Consider the following 16636-nt stretch of genomic DNA (forward strand, 5'->3'; position numbering starts at 1 on the left):
TACTCGAAAAAACATATAGTAAAATTAGACAAAATTTTACAAACAGATATATATTAAATGTACCAACAAAATGATAGCAAGCGTGATGCTAATCCCTTCAAACATACTAATTCAGTTTATTTTAACATTTATACCACTTAACAAATTTTTTAAAGCATAAATCTTAAAATTATCCATTAACACTATACTTTTTGAAAAATAACGTCTCTTTATTATTATTATTATTTTATTTAATTATTTTATTAATATTTATAATATTATTAAATTTTTAGTTAGGTCTTTATAATTTAAACATTTATAATTAAATCTATATACTAGAATAAAACTTTCAATTAGATCGTCTATTTTATTTCTGTTAAAAAATATTATTTCCGCAGAGTTAGCAAACTCCCTCAAACTTAGACAACAGCGAGAGTGCGAATCACTAAAATGTTGTCATCCTCAACCTCAAGGTTCACTTTCATTTTTAGGTATTCTCTTCTCCAAATCCCTAATTTTGTTTCCTTCCCTTCCTCTTCATCCCTTCATTCTCATTCTACTCGCCAAGTTGATGAAGCTGTTCATTCCTTCACTCGCATGCTCTCTATGCGTCGTACTCCTCCCATCATCCAATTTAACCAGATTTTGGGATCTCTTTCCAAGACGAAGCAATTCCACGCCGCCGTTTCCCTTTTTCAGCAATTGGAAGCCAGAGGAATCGCTCCCGACTTATTTACTTTGAGCATCGTAATTAATTGTTGTTGCGGCATGGGTCGTATGACGCTTGCTTTCTCTGTATTGGCCAAGATTTTCAGAATGGATTATCAACCTGATACGGTAACATTGACAACAATCCTGAAAGGTCTCTGTCTCTGTGGTAGTGTTGAAAAAGCAGTGCGCTTTCATGACAGAGTGCTGGCTCATGGATTTCACTTCGACCAAGTCACTTATGGGACCTTGATCAATGGGCTCTGTAAGACCGGACACACATCAGCTGCTATTCAAATGTTGAGAAAGATCCCACGGTATGGCATTGCTCCTAATGTCTTCATGTACAGCGCAATTATTGATAGCCTCTGCAAGGATACACTTGTAAGTCAGGCTTTTTATTTATTCTCTGAGATGCTTGCTAAGGGAATTTCTCCTAATGTTATCACATACAGTTCTCTCATTTTTGGATTGTGTCTTGTGGGTCAATTTAAGGAAGCCATTGATTTGTTAAGTGATATGGTGCTTAGAAACATTACTCTTGATGTTTATACCTATAATACTTTGATTGATGGGCTATGCAAGGAAGGAAAGATCAAAGATGCTAAGAGTGTATTGGCTGTAATGACAAAACATGGTGTGAAACCAGATGTGGTTACTTATACCAGCTTAATGGATGGATATTGTTTGGTTAATCAGGTAAATAAGGCAAAATATATATTCAACACAATGGCCCAAAGTAGAGTGTCACCCAATGTTCAAAGTTACAGTATCATGATTAACGGCTTCTGCAAAAGTAAAATGGTCGATGAAGCCTTGAATCTCTTTGAAGAAATGCGTCGTAAGTACTTGGTTCCAAACACGGTAACTTACAGCACTGTTATTGATGGCTTGAGCAAATCGAAGAGAATCTCCCGTGCTTTGGAGCTTCTTGTCGAGATGCATGATAGAGGTCAACCCGCTGATGTAGTCACTTACAATTCGTTGTTGGATGGGATGTTCAAAAACCAACAACCTAACAAGGCATTTATGTTATTCAATCAAATGAAAGAGTGTGCCATTGATCCAGATATATACACTTACAGTATACTTATAGATGGCCTATGCAAAGGTGGAAGACTTATAGATGCAAAAGAGATTTTTCAAGATCTTTCTGTTAAAGGCTATCGTCCAAATGTGAGGACATACAATATTATGATCAATGGGCTCTGCAAAGAGGGCTTGATTGAAGAAGCATTGGCACTCTTGTCAAAAATGGAAGGCAATGGTTGCTTACCAGATGCTGTGACTTTTGAAACTGTTATCCGTGCTTTGTTTGAAAAAGATGAGAATGACATGGCGGAGAAACTTCTTCGGGAAATGGTTGCTAGAGGCTTATTGAATTGATAAAAGAAGGTAAGATACGTCAACTCAAATTGAAATACATCTCATTGTTGCTGAATATGTATCATAGTTTTGTAAATTCTGTGTCTGTTGGGTCAGAGGACTTCGGCAATGCCATAACATTAATTAATTTTGCACTTTCGATCTTTGCAATTGCTATTATCCTTTTTAATTCCACTACTTTATTGATTCTTTAGGTGATATTCCTAGTTATAGCTTACAGTTTTAGTGTTTAAGATCTCTTTATAGCAATAGAGTGTTCTTTACTGTTATTCTATGAGATCATATATTTATCATGCTACAAACTAAGCAAAACTAAAAAGATTGAAAATTTTGTGTTGTTGTTTGTTCTCTGCTATTTTGCCGTGCAACTTATTTTTCCTTATCTTTGTAGGTACCGTATATAAATCAAACTAATTCGTATGACTGTTTTATCATATAAGCAACCATGAACTATTGTTTATTGGATTGGATCCTCCAGGAATTGTCGTAAAAGGAAATTTAAGTACCTGTTAAGGATTTATTCTTAAGCTATATGGTTTTTCATTTCCATCTTAAAATTAAACCCACCTTCTAAAATGCATGTCCCTTCTTTTCATCATCCTGAGCAACATTGAGTTAAGGTTAATATGGTTCAGTTGTCTCAAAATTTTTGGCCATTTACTTAATTATTGCTACTCAGTTGTAATGCTTGGAAATCGCTCCTGCTGAAAATATGTACATTATGAAGTACTTTTCCAGAGAATGTTTTTTCTCTTAATTCTTAGATAAATTACCTCATTATTTCTTGTCTAATATCCTGTGTAGACATTATTCCATTGTCTCTGACTCTCTGATTATTAGCATTTTAAAAAAACTCTTACTGGCTTGGAGTTTCATTGTGTGTTGTTGTGACGGAGGTGTTAAAAGTGAAACAATACAGAACTCTTTGAAATTGAATTTGATTTTATTTGGTGGATTTCTTTGCATTTATTTATTATTTTGATTGATGTTGTTCTGGAAGGATTACTTTTGATGACTCTGAAGTCTGAACTTTATATTTGCTATGCAGAGGAAGATACTGTTGAGATGGCCCTCGATACTGTAAGATTCTGTTTTCTTTTATTGCGATGTAGTTTCATTAAGCAAATTATTGCCATAATCAGTGAAACTCAGTTGATGTGACATATATCTCTTGAATCTACAGGCCCGAGGAATAAACCATTTGCACAACTGCACTCCAGTGATTGTACACCATGATTTGAAGTCACGAAATCTTCTTGTTGATAAAAATTGGGTTGTGAAGGTGTCAACTAATTGTCATGATTGAATTTTCTTGATAGCATGCTGATAGCTACCTGTAGATATGGTTTAATTGTTTTTTTTCACCCTTTCTTTTTTCTTTCGTATAGTTATGTGATTTTGGCTTATCAAGAATGAAGCACAGTACATTCCTTTCTTTCAGATCAACTGCAGGAACAGTAAGCTGTCATAATCCTCATTTCTAAGCTCAAATACTGTGTCATACCCTCTGCCTTCTGAATTATTCATTCTTTCATGTTCTTGTTCTATATTTTGCTGCATATTTTTTATGTTCGTTGTGCTTTATATTCGTATGAAGATATACAAACATACACAAATGGAGGCATTTGCTATTATCTTTTAACAAAAAATTTGGAAAACCAGGAGCTTCTTGCCGTTTAAAAATTCATTATGTTTGGCATGTTATATTAATCCTTTTGTGATGATGAATACCTAAATAGGCTAACGCAAGTGGCAATTATTTGATTTGTTTAAAGATAATGTTCTAGGTTTGATCCTTAAGAACTAAATGTATGGCGTATGCTAATGCTTTGTGGCAAATTTCTCAAAAGGGTTCTAGCCAAGAAGTTAAAACCAAAAGCAATGACACAGAAGAAACTGATTACAAAGATAGTTTCATAAAAAAAAATTACGTATTTATTTTAATTTTTTTTTTATATTTTTTCTCTTATAGAAGCATATACAAATGCACTAAAGTATTAGAAGTTAGAAAGCATAATTTTTCAATAGACATTTTTATCCATAATTATACCTCATTTGTGAATTGAAAAAGGAGGGGGAGAAAAGTAGATGAAATAAAAAAAAGTTAGATGATATATTCAACCAGGCTAGAAACGAAGCTTTTCTCCTCCTTGTATGCACATTTGGAATTTGAAAATATTAAGCTACTAGTTATAAGAATAAACCTCAACATAATTTTCATAGGCAAGATACTTAACATTGTAAAATGATCATTCACTTTAAATAGTGGTGTTCATGGATTGGATCGTATCCGCAGATCCGCGGTAAATATTCGCATCTAATCTGAAAATTGTGGATACGATTCGATCCGCACATTGATCAGATCGGATAGGATCCGATCCGCACCCATTATGGATCGGATCGCGGATATCTGCTCTACATACGCATATTCGATCCGCGGATCTGCACAATAATAATTAAAAATAATAAATATATATATGTTGGTATTATATTTACTTTTTTGTATGTTTTAGTTAGTAATTATTATTCATATATTGTATTATTTTATTTTATTATTTAGGAAAAGTTTGATTAAAAATATTTTAGGAATAAATAAGTTTAAAAATGTGAAAGAAATATTTTTATTGAATTTTTTACATAAAAATATGATTAAAAAGAGAAGGTTCAATTATGCGGATATATCCGATATCCTATCCGACACTAAAAAATGCAGATATCATATCCGATCCGATCCGCGTACACCTCTAACTCTAAGAATGGTGGGAATAAACTAAACATGCCAAAGGGAATGTAGCGAGCTCCAAATTGAATTGGCTTGTACCTTAAACATAGAAATGACCAGAATTTGCATAATAATTACACAAGGATATGACCATAGTAATAAATGGAGAAATAGCACTTCAACATTGTTGGAATGCTTTTTATCTTCAAAATCAAAGTTTAAAATACCAAGACAACCGACTTTTCTACCATAGCATAATATTAAATGACACAAGTACTTACATGTTCACCATTTCAATGCACATTTTAATGCTTCATCTTAGTAGCTCTCAATCTCTTCAGAGTTCAGACTTCCTTCATGTATTGCTTACTGTTCAAACATTTCATTAAAGAATGGTACTTTAATATATTCTTTGCTATTGATTAAAACATGCAACTATTTGACGCTCATTAGATAAAATAAATTTTTTATTTCTAATTTATAATTTTAGGTCGTCATGTGCTTACTATGGTTTAGCAGATATAATACTAGCTATTTTCTTTGCAAGTCTAATTTTCATTAAACCAGTAAGGTATCAATTATTAGACTAGATGTGAAGTTTAAGAACTCAATACAATTTTTAAAGTAGAGCTAGTAAGCTTGACAATCAAGCAGAATTCACAAGCATGGTAGATTTTTTTAAAGTAACAACATTACAAACGTATGTCTAAATTAATGCAATTAACTTGAATGCATTAGAAAATATGTTTCCCAAAAGAGAGACCTGAGCTGTGGCTAAAATTAGAAACCACCTCTTCTGATTATGTTTATTTGGTTTTGAAAATTAAAATACTAATCGTAATTAATCATATGAATAGAATAAAATGAGTACATTTATTTTTGTTAAATTAAATTAAATCATTAATTTAAAATTATATCTATTTGAATTTTTGGATAATCAAATTAGACTAAATAAGTAGATGGATAGGTAGACTTGAAAATAAAATATTTGGTTGACTTAAAATTTAAAAAGAAATTATGGAGATCATAGTAGACACATAAATACTATGAAACAAAAGCAAAGATTCTGATATTAAATTATCTCTATTTCATAACAGCTTTAACTAACAAAATTGTATAAACCCCAAGAAAGTAGGGATGGAGATATATATTTCATTTTTTTATTTGGGTTTGAAAGTTAAAATTTGTTTTCTAGGTTAAATTATTTCTACCGTCTTTATATTTTTTATTATGCAAACCAAATATTATCCTTTTGTTAATGAAATTCTATGAAGCACGGACACTTTGCTGAGTTGTCGTATTTGCGTGTCGGACACGTTTTGGATACGACATTCGTTCGACACGCATGTCTGCTGTGTCCAGTCTTAATAAAATATAAAAAAATTTTCTCTGGGCACGCTTGGACACACTTAAATATCTCATGTGTAACGTATCCAATTTTATTCTTAACATGTATTCTTAAAATAAATTTAGAAATAATATATATTATTATTAAATATTAATTAAAACAAAAAATATTTTAAATACATTATATAATTAAAATAAGACATTAAAAATAATTAAAAAATTAATTTATGTTTTAATATCAATAAAATATCAAAATATCATTACAATTTATCTAAAACATATTTTATATTATATATATATATTATAATATATAATATTTATCATTATAATATATTTTATATATATGCGTGTCCCCATACCTTATAAGATTTTAAAATTAGGTGTTTCCCGTGTTATGTCTTGTATCCGGGTTAAATCTAATCATTGAATTTTAAAAAAATAACAATAATATCTACGCACCTTCATTTTAAAAATTATCTTCCTATATATTATCCTAATATATAGCAGAATTTTATTTAAATTTCGTTTTATAGATATTTATAAGATCATAAACAATATTAAAAACACAAAAGATAGATTTTATATGATTTTCAGTGATACAATTAATTAATATAAATAGCACAAGGTAACGAACTAACACAAAACTGAGTTCATAATCCACAAGAAGAGCCAAAAGAACTAACATGCAGGTATTCAAAAATTTGTATGTTGATAAATAATATTATTTGATCATTATAAGTAATATTTGATGTTGATACAGGAGTAAGAAAAATTAGTCAAAAATGAGTAGCTTACAATGGAAGAAATTGGAAGTCTTGAGAGCAGGTTCTTATGGCACTATTTATCTTATAATTGTTGTTGATACACAAACACCGTATGAGAGAGCTTCATCCTTTCCTTCATGGTTCATGTAGGTAGAGAAATTATAAAATTGTAGAATTAGATGGTTGATTTGTTTATTGTGTCCCCTGTCCAAGGGTCTTATGGCTATGCCGTAGGGTCTCTTAGTTCACGCCGTCTTTTTCTCTTTGATGACTTTGTCCAAAGGGAGTTGGAGGAAATAGATAAATTGTACAAAGTGTTGATGAATAATAAATATATTCCTTAACATTTATAGTTTGTAAGATTTAATAAATTATGTTAATAACAGTAGTTTGTTTGTTATTTGTGCTTTGAATGTTATCAGTTCCTTTTTTTTGTTTTAATTTTCTTTTTCTTTCTTCCTTTTATAATCATGCTTTTAGTTTATGAACAAATAAATAATTGATTGGAAACTATGATACCTAAATAGGCTAATGGTAGTTATTTGACTTGTTTAAAGATAATGTTCTAGGTTTGATTCTTAAGAACTAAATGTATGGCATATGCAATGTTTTGCGGCTAATTTCTTATTTACCCAAAGATAAATTAAAAGATGTTAGGTAATTTATATTTTTTTAACTAAAATTATTGACCGTTTAATATTTAAATAACGTTTGGGTACACTGAAAATATCTTGTATGAAACAAAGATACATCTCTTTACCATTAAAATTTGGTGCAATGCAAATTGAGTAAGTTCAACACTTGATTCATCACTTTAGTTTACATGAGTGTTACTTGTATTTCAGAGAGAACAAGATGCAAATCTTTATACTGAACATAGAATTGCATTCCAACAGAATTGATGCATGCCTCGTTCATCTCCTCATACAAGTTACCAAACAGAAACAGAAACTGAATAGACCCTAATTATTATGTCTTTGTTTAGAATTGCTACCTTGATTAAGGCCTAATCCTAACTGGTTTTAGCAGCATGACAAAAACATGCCCTGGGTTATTATCACTAGTGATGTTGTCTTGATTAGAATTCTCAGCAACATCATCAATCGGTAAAACTTGTGTCACTTGTGGAGCTCTGAGTGTTCCTCCAAGAGAAATAAGTGAGTGCAGAACATACATGCAATATTAATGGACAAAAATTTGTGTCCATGAAAGGATGTGAATTGAGAGGGAGGGTTTGGACTCATTAATGAAATTGTATTTCCAACATGTCCTTCTTCTTCTTTTCCTTCTATAACATATTCTCCTTCTAAATTCTAACCATTGAAAATTCATACAGTTACCTATTAAAATACAAGAATGATTTCTCTTTCTGTGCTAAAATGCACACATTGCCCTTTGCTGATGTATGGGGACCAGCCCCTGTGACTTTTAGAACATGGCATTACGCAAAGACTCTCTTGTCCCTATACTCACCAACAACTCCTTGGACGAAAGCATCGAAATATAGGTAAGATGGGACTGTCTCTTCTAGCTTAACAAAAATTGTTAAAAGATCTTTTGAATAAAGCTGGCATGTTGCATTCCAAACCAATGCCAAAACTTATGATCTCTACACTTAAATTGACTACTTCAGGATCCAATTTGTTTGAAGATGCAACTCTATATTGTTCTATAGTTGGAAGACTTCAATACGCAACCTTAACACATCTATAGTTGGAGGACTTCAATACGCAACTTTATATAGTTCTATAGTTCTATAGTTCATGTTCCCTTCACCTCTCAACTTGCTGATATTCTTACCAAGCCTCTATCCTTTACAAGCTTTGATCATTTTTGAAGCAAACTAGACTTCAATCCTGAGAGCCTTGAGTTTGAGGGATACAACATCTTCAAAAGAGAAAACAGAATCAAGAGAGAGTCTTGGAAGTTAGTTCTTGATTTTTATTGAACTCTGCTGCACTGCCTGTAACTATATATAGATGTGCAGCCTCTTGTATAATATAATGAAGTGATATACACAATTCAAGTCATATTTCATTTGTTCTCTCATATTTTCTACAACTCTTCTCTGCTCATTCTTTCTTGTTCATTCAGTTTTTTGTTACCTAAGTAAATTCAAACAAAAAGTACTGATAATATCCATAAGCCAAAATGAGATATACTTGCAAATTTATTATATAATGAAATTATAAAACAGCACAATAATAATTTTCCAAAAAAGTTATTTACAACCCATAAACTTTAATTACAAACCAAATATCTCATTGCAAACTCCTATATACTATGTATAATTGTATATTATCCACTGGTAGAAATTAAAGTAGCAACCCACGTATCCACCCAAGAATAAAAAGTGTTGATCACCTCTGCAAAATAAGAATACAACTAGATTTATACGTGTGGGATGAGCACAAAAATTCAAGAATATAAATGAGAAAATTTATTGGTGTTAAAAAAAATTAAATTTTTTAATAGAATATATTTTGATAGAACTATTTAGTTTAAAATATATAGTAAATACTGTATTATATACAAATATTTGTATATATTTTATATAAATCTACAGTGTAACGTATTTAACCTTTATTTTTTCTTTAAGTATTGGCTTAGAAATAATTTCTAAATATATGATTTCACTTTTTACACTCTGACACTTTTAGTAAGGAGAAAAACTATATACGTACATATAATACTTAAATAATGACAAATAATTTCAATTCTATTCATTTATTAACATACACAAAATTTTCAGTTTTACTATATACTATTTTTAGTCTTCACTCATTAATATAATTGGTTTTTAAATTTTATTATAACGGGCCTGTTACACATCCATGTAATCATGTAATCAAGTTGGCCCAAACCAGAAACAAATAATGCGCTTCCAACCTCATTAAATAAACGTGACTTCCACGTGCCCTATACAAACGAAACGACTCTTCATTCGCGCTTCATTATGAAAAAACGTTCTTTCTTCTACAACATACACGAAATCGCTCCGTCTCTTCAAATCTCTCTCAAAATCACTCAAACTTCAGTCACGTTCTCTACGAAAACCATTACTCCAGCAGAATCGAAAGAAGATTTGGCAAGGAACAACAAAAAAAGAATGAAAACAGCATCATAGACTACAAAAGGTATGAAAAAAACTACTGTTAATCTGAAATCTTGCATTGTCACGTTTCTCCTAGTTGCATTTTAGGTTTACTGAATTTATTTTCTTCGTTTAGTAAATCAAACTATTGTGCATGCATTTCTACAGTATAACTAGAGTTTGGAATGAAATTTGTTCTTGTTTTCATTCAGTTCAGTAGACAGTGTAACTAGCACTTTGAAATTAGTTGTTACACTGTTCAGTACTTCTTTTGCATGGAGAAATACTATTCTTGATGATTAAAAGTTGAAAACGATTTATTCTTAACATGAATATTGTTCGGTTCGGTGTCATTCTTGAAATACTGTGATTAAATTTTTACAGTAGTATAACTAGGGCTTTGGAATAAATTTTGTGAATATTTTTAAATTTGGCCAAATGAATTTTATTCGGTTCGGTGGCTTCCTTTTGCTTTGTTCCGTGGCTTCTTTTTGTTTTGTTTGGTGGTTTTTAATTGACTTGATTAAGATATACATGCTTGTGCTTATTGCTGTATTGAGTGAAGTATTGACCAAACATTTTCTTTACAGCAAAACAGAACAAGACAATGGCAACAATGAAGGACAAGCCGCACTATAACATAAGCACATTAAATATATGTGTCCGCTTTCATTCGAATAATACCTATTTTCTATTATAAATATATCCTCACATTCTGTTTCGAAACTTGCAGAAAACTCATTATTGCAGATGCCAAACAAAGGTACTGGCAATAGTGTACATGGATATGACTCAAGAAAAAAAAAGATATAGTAGAAGAAATGGGATTTAGTGCCCTGGCACATGTCCCAAAAATGAATATCTCTCATACCCTGTTGAGAGAATTGATTGATCTCTTTGATGAAGAGAAATGATGCTTGAAAACTCTCTAGGGCAGAATATACATAATTCCTCGGAAAGTAGCAGCTGCCCTGGACATAACAAACAGAGGTAATACACTTTTCACTTACTGCTTATTTTCAGTTTATTGGTTTATAGAAACTTAAACTGAGCCATTTTGACTGATTTGTGCTACTAAAATATTGTAGGGAATCGTTTTGATAATAAGGTTGATTACAATAAATTGAATCCAGAAGACAAGGAATGTGCTGGATATGATCATAGAAGGGGAGGAGAACCAGAAAAAGTTCAAGAGGACTTTTGTTTCATACAAAAGTGCTTCTTGTTGCCCACAACAATAAGTGCGGCCTCTCCAATCCATAAGCCACCAATCTTTCATGTGGACAACATTAAAAAATGGAATTGGGCAAAACATGTGCTCAACTTCTTGATGAAAGGAGTTGAAAACAAAAGAAAGGGAAAGAAATAGTCTGTTGATGGTTGTGTTTTCGTGTTGATGCTGATATACTTTTACGAAACCAAGTTCTTTCGCCCATTTGCACCTGAGGCTCCTCCAGCACCTTGGGTGGCCCATTGGACAAAGCAAATGATGCTTGAACGGATTTATAGAGAAGCAACAGTACCATTGATAAATACTCTACTAAAATTTCCCTTAAAATTTGGTTTCAAATGCTTTTAAAATCTCTACTAACTAAATAAACTTCTGTTTTAGATTCTAATTAATTTATTTGTCCTACTGGAAATTGTTCACCATATAAGTATCAAGTAAGCGTTACGTATCGTCGTCCCTACTAGACACTTGGCACTAAGGCCCAATCAGCATTCAATTTCTTTTTAATATTTGTTCTCTACTCTACTGCGGTAGAGATCCCTTTAGTTGATACATTCTTTCATTCTTGCCCTCTGCTTTCATGTGACAGATGTTCTTTAGATTCTTTTAATATTTGCTATCTACTCTCCTATGACAGAGGTCCTTTAGTATTTTTCTTTTATTCTTTTAATTCTTTTGTTCTCGGTTTTTATTAAATTATATTTTCACTTAACTCAACAACCTTTGGCCGAGTTTGGCTTCAAGTGTCATAACCTATGTAAGCAACTTCTATTTTACAAGTGCGGCTCTCTTGAGCCGTGTATGCAAACATAACCCCTGTAAGTAACTTCTGTCTTACAAGCCAGGTGAGGCTCTCTCTAGCCAATGTATGTATTGATAACCTGTGTAAGCAACCCCCATCTTACAGGTGCGACCATCCCCTAGAGTGGCCGATGTATCTCTGGAAAGCGAATTTCAGTGGGCTCACTACCATATTTTTACTTATCTCATTTTCTTTTCATTCGTTCTTTCTTTCTTATCATTTCACAATATAATTTATCTTCGCATTATTCCCTCACTTTTTTCTATGTGTCTTATGAAAAAGAATTATAAAGTACTTTAATTAAGTTTGCGTTTTCTAAAACTTTTAAGACCACTCTATTTGCTTTTCTCTAACTTATAATAATATTAATAATATTTCTACTAGTTAATATTCGTAATAAAATGTTAATAATAATAAAAATAGTATAGAATAAAAAGGTTTAGAGGTACGTATCACCTGAACTTTTAGTACGATCATGAGGTGCTAAAAATTAGGGTGTTACATTTTTAGCATAAATTAAACAGAACAACATATAATAATAATAATAAAGAAACAATCAAATCTAAAAAAATTATAAAACACCTATCATGCACTATGACGGTTAGTATTAAGGAGCTTTAACCATGTATTCTTTTATTAGCTATCTTTTTATCTACTCGACACTTCATCTACGAATATGTCAAGAACCAAACCTATGCTTAAACTTTTCAAAATTTCACATATTTTTGCCAAACACAATATTATTATGCATCGTTCATACACACCAAAGAATTGAAAATAACAAAATCATCCATCTTTTCTTTATAGAAAATATTGAATGGAAGAACCGTTGGTAAAAAGATGAGGTTTTCTTATAATATATATAAGAGTTTTTATGATGATAAAATAAAAATAAAAGGCATAGAATAATATTGTGTATATTTAAGTTAATTTTAATTTTTTTAATAATCAGATTTGTCATAATGTAAATGATAAGCAATGACAGTTAATACGAATCGAATATGTTTTGAGCATAATATACGTTTTACTATTTTATATGAAACAATATTAGTTTTAATTTATATATTTATTATTGGGTATTAAAAATAAAAATATTTGTATTGTTAACATTTTTTAAACCCTTATCAACTCCGACCGTGATTAGGTTTAAAAGCTCACCCACTTTGTTGGAAATAAATGTAATCTAATCAATTTTCATCGGATTATGCTATATATTGGCATAGTCATAGGAGAATTAATTTTAGCGAATTAATAATATGGTGTTTAGTTAGCACATGAATATTTTTATACATAAAATTATCAATCAATTATGTATGGCTTCTGATGAAAATAATATATTCAACATAGATATTGTTTGTTAGGTAAAAAATAACATATTAATAAAAAAAATTAATTACAATGAATATATTCATTTTAAAAAATATTCTTCTATATAATACTATAAAAAATACCATGGTCACTCTGAATTACTACAGGTTCAATTTTCGTAGTAGAATGCTTAAATTAAGACATTTTCGGACTATAGTATTCGTCAAACAAACAATTAATAAAACACTCATCCATACATTCTTATTTTGAGTATATTTATATATAAAGAAAAAAAGAGTTGAAATAGCAAAGGCGATAAAAATTGTGATTCTTATAATGTTATGTGGCTATCTATATATAGAAGACCAAAAGACCATGATTATCTAACAAAATTAATTTGTATTTATTTTATTTAATTTGAATAAGTAAAAAATCATTTTATTTTAGTTTAATCCTTAATTCACATTATTTGAATTTAACTCAATATATATTATTTGATTTAAATATTAGTGAAAAATATCTCGAGAGTCTATTTCATTCATAGAATTATTATTTTAATAATTAATCTAATTAATAAATTAAAAAAATAAATTAAAAATACTTACAAAAAATTAAAAGAAATAAATTAAAAAAATACCACTAAATCAAATTGATATAAATTATAATAAATTATGTGATATTTAAATATCTAATTAAATGAATTAATTGATATAGTTAATTTATCATAATAAATTGTATTTAATAAATTAAAAAAAATAAATCACTAAACACTCTCAAAAGCATGTTAATTAAGTGCAGAAACCTAATTTTTATATAATAAAATAAATAATAAATAGAATAAATGAAAATAGAATATGTGACATATTTTAATTACAAAATTAATAATATATAATAATTTTTTTATGAATCCTTATTGCAGGTTTTATTGTATGTCCGTATGTCCAAAACTTCAAATATAGCTATTAATGTTTAGAAATACATCATATTGTTCAATGAATTTACATTAAAAAAAATGAATTGAAATTAAGAGTAAACACCCAATTCGATCTTTGTCCATTTTTACGAAGGACAAAGCGATCTCTGTCCAATAAAAAGGAACACTTCGACCCTCAACCTTTTTATTATGGGACAATACGGTCCCTCTATTAAAAAATTTATTAAATAATATTAAAAATTAATTTTGTGGGGGTTTTAAACTTCCACAAATTATTAATAACTTTGTTTTTAAAAAATTCCTTCATCAATGGTGGTTAAATGAAGAAAAACCATTGATAAAAATGATGCCACAAAATAAAAGTAATTATAGTATAATACCTTTTAAAGAAAAAAAATATCATGGAATAAGAAATAAAAGAAGAAAACTTTAATGTTGATAATATTGGTATTGGTGATGATGACGGTAGAAGAGATAATGATGATGATAAAATATGGTTACACAATAAAAATAATAGAAGTAAGAGTGATAATAATGAGGATGAAAAGATAATGGTAGTAGTGGTAGTAATTGGTTATATTGTTGAAAAGATTTTGGTGGAAGTTTAAAACCCCCACAAAATACAAATAAAATCCTCCACAAAACTAATTTTTATTATTATTTAATAAATTTTTTAACAGAAGGACCGTATTGTCCCAAAATAAAAAGGTCGAGGATCGAAGTGTCCCTTTTTTTTTTAACAGAAATCATTTTGTCCTTCGTGAAAATGGACAAGGACCGAATTGGGTCTTTACTCTGAAATTAACAAACTTAAAGAGCAGTCATTATTTCTTAGTGACAAATTATTATTTAACGTCTCTAATTTTAATGATAATAACTAATAGCTTTGGGGTGCAATATTTTATTTGGTGATAATTTTTTATTTATTCCATTTAATTTTTTTCCAATGATAAGTTGATTTATCAATATTGTTTGATAAATTTTTAAATATAAATAAATAATTATCAAAATGCATAAACAAAAATTAACTCTAATTAATTGTTAGAGCATAAATATTGTCTAAATATAAATTTTCTAGTATATTCTTTTTTAGCATAATATTAAATATTTTTTATCTTCTACTTTACTCGAAAAAATATATAGTAGAATTGGACAAATTTTTACAAGTAGATATATATTAGGTGTACCAACTACCAACAAAATGATGATAAATGTGATCTAACCACTTCAAACATACTAATTCAATTTATTTTAACATTATACTATTTAACAAATTTTTTAAACCATAAATCTTAAAATTATCCGTTAACACTATACCTTTCGAAAAATAACATGCCTCTTTATTGTTATTATTATTTTATTTAATTATTCTATTAAGATTTATAATTTTATCAAAATTTTAATTAAATTTTTATAATTTAAAAATTTATAATTAAATCTATATGCTAAAAGTATGTCTAAAATAAGTTCAACATTTATGTACTAATTAGATGTGCCACATTTATATAGACTATTAGATTTTATTAGATTAAAATTAAAAACTAATATAAAAAAAGAGTATTGATGGACTCTAATAAATACAAAATATTATAGTACATAAATAAATGTTTTAAATGATAATATTTTAATACATAATATTTTAAATGGCAATATAATCTCTTATTTTAAATAATTAAATATAAAATATATAAATATAAAATATCTAAATATTTTTTATTTTTTAAAATTAATTATTATACAAAATTTTTATAATAATAAAAAATTATATTAAAATAATATTTTAAACTGTAACATAAAAATATAAAATAATTAATTTTATTTTATATTACTTAATAAATAATTAAATTATTATATTTAAAATTTATTAATTAACTATTTTTATTAAAGATATTATTATATAATATAATTTTTTTTAAAAATATTTTTAAAATGTAATTTACGTATATATAGTATTTAAAAATATTTAATGTATTATATATAATATTTTAAATAAATTATATTTTAAAAATATTTTTATGAAAATTATATAAAATAAAATTTTAATTATTTTATATTCTTAAGTTACAATTTAAAATATCATTTTAATATAATTTTTTAATATTATAAAAATATTTTATATAATAATTAATTTTAATAAATAAAAAATATTTAGATATTTTGTATTTAAATATTTTATATTTAATTATTTAAAAATAAAAAATTTTATTATCATTTAAAATAATATGTACTAAAATATTATCGTGTAAAATATTTATTTATATACTACGATATTCGATATTTATCAGAACCATACTCTTCCTTTGTATTAACCTCTAAACTAAAACTTTCAATTAGATCGTCTCTTTTATTTCTGTTAAAAAA

General features: G+C 28.4%; 1 protein-coding gene across 2 annotated transcripts; it reads left to right on the forward strand.

The window, feature by feature from the left end:
- The first annotated feature begins 352 nt into the window (after positions 1 to 352).
- On the forward strand, positions 353 to 3734 carry LOC112802379 (uncharacterized). Of its 2 annotated transcripts, XR_003202361.3 has the most exons (4): positions 353 to 2082; positions 3122 to 3153; positions 3257 to 3355; positions 3462 to 3734. XR_003202361.3 is itself a non-coding variant. In XM_025845563.3 (3 exons), the coding sequence occupies exon 1, from the start codon at positions 430 to 432 to the stop codon at positions 2071 to 2073; it is 1644 nt and encodes a 547-aa protein (XP_025701348.1). In that variant the 5' UTR covers positions 353 to 429; the 3' UTR covers positions 2074 to 2082; positions 3122 to 3153; positions 3257 to 3734. The 2 variants fall into 2 exon arrangements, 1 of the variants encoding a protein (XP_025701348.1); XM_025845563.3 differs by having other exon boundaries at positions 3257 to 3734.
- Positions 3735 to 16636: the final 12902 nt, after the last annotated feature.

Source organism: Arachis hypogaea, chromosome 5, assembly GCF_003086295.3.
Source record: "Arachis hypogaea cultivar Tifrunner chromosome 5, arahy.Tifrunner.gnm2.J5K5, whole genome shotgun sequence".
Lineage (NCBI taxonomy): Eukaryota > Viridiplantae > Streptophyta > Magnoliopsida > Fabales > Fabaceae > Arachis > Arachis hypogaea.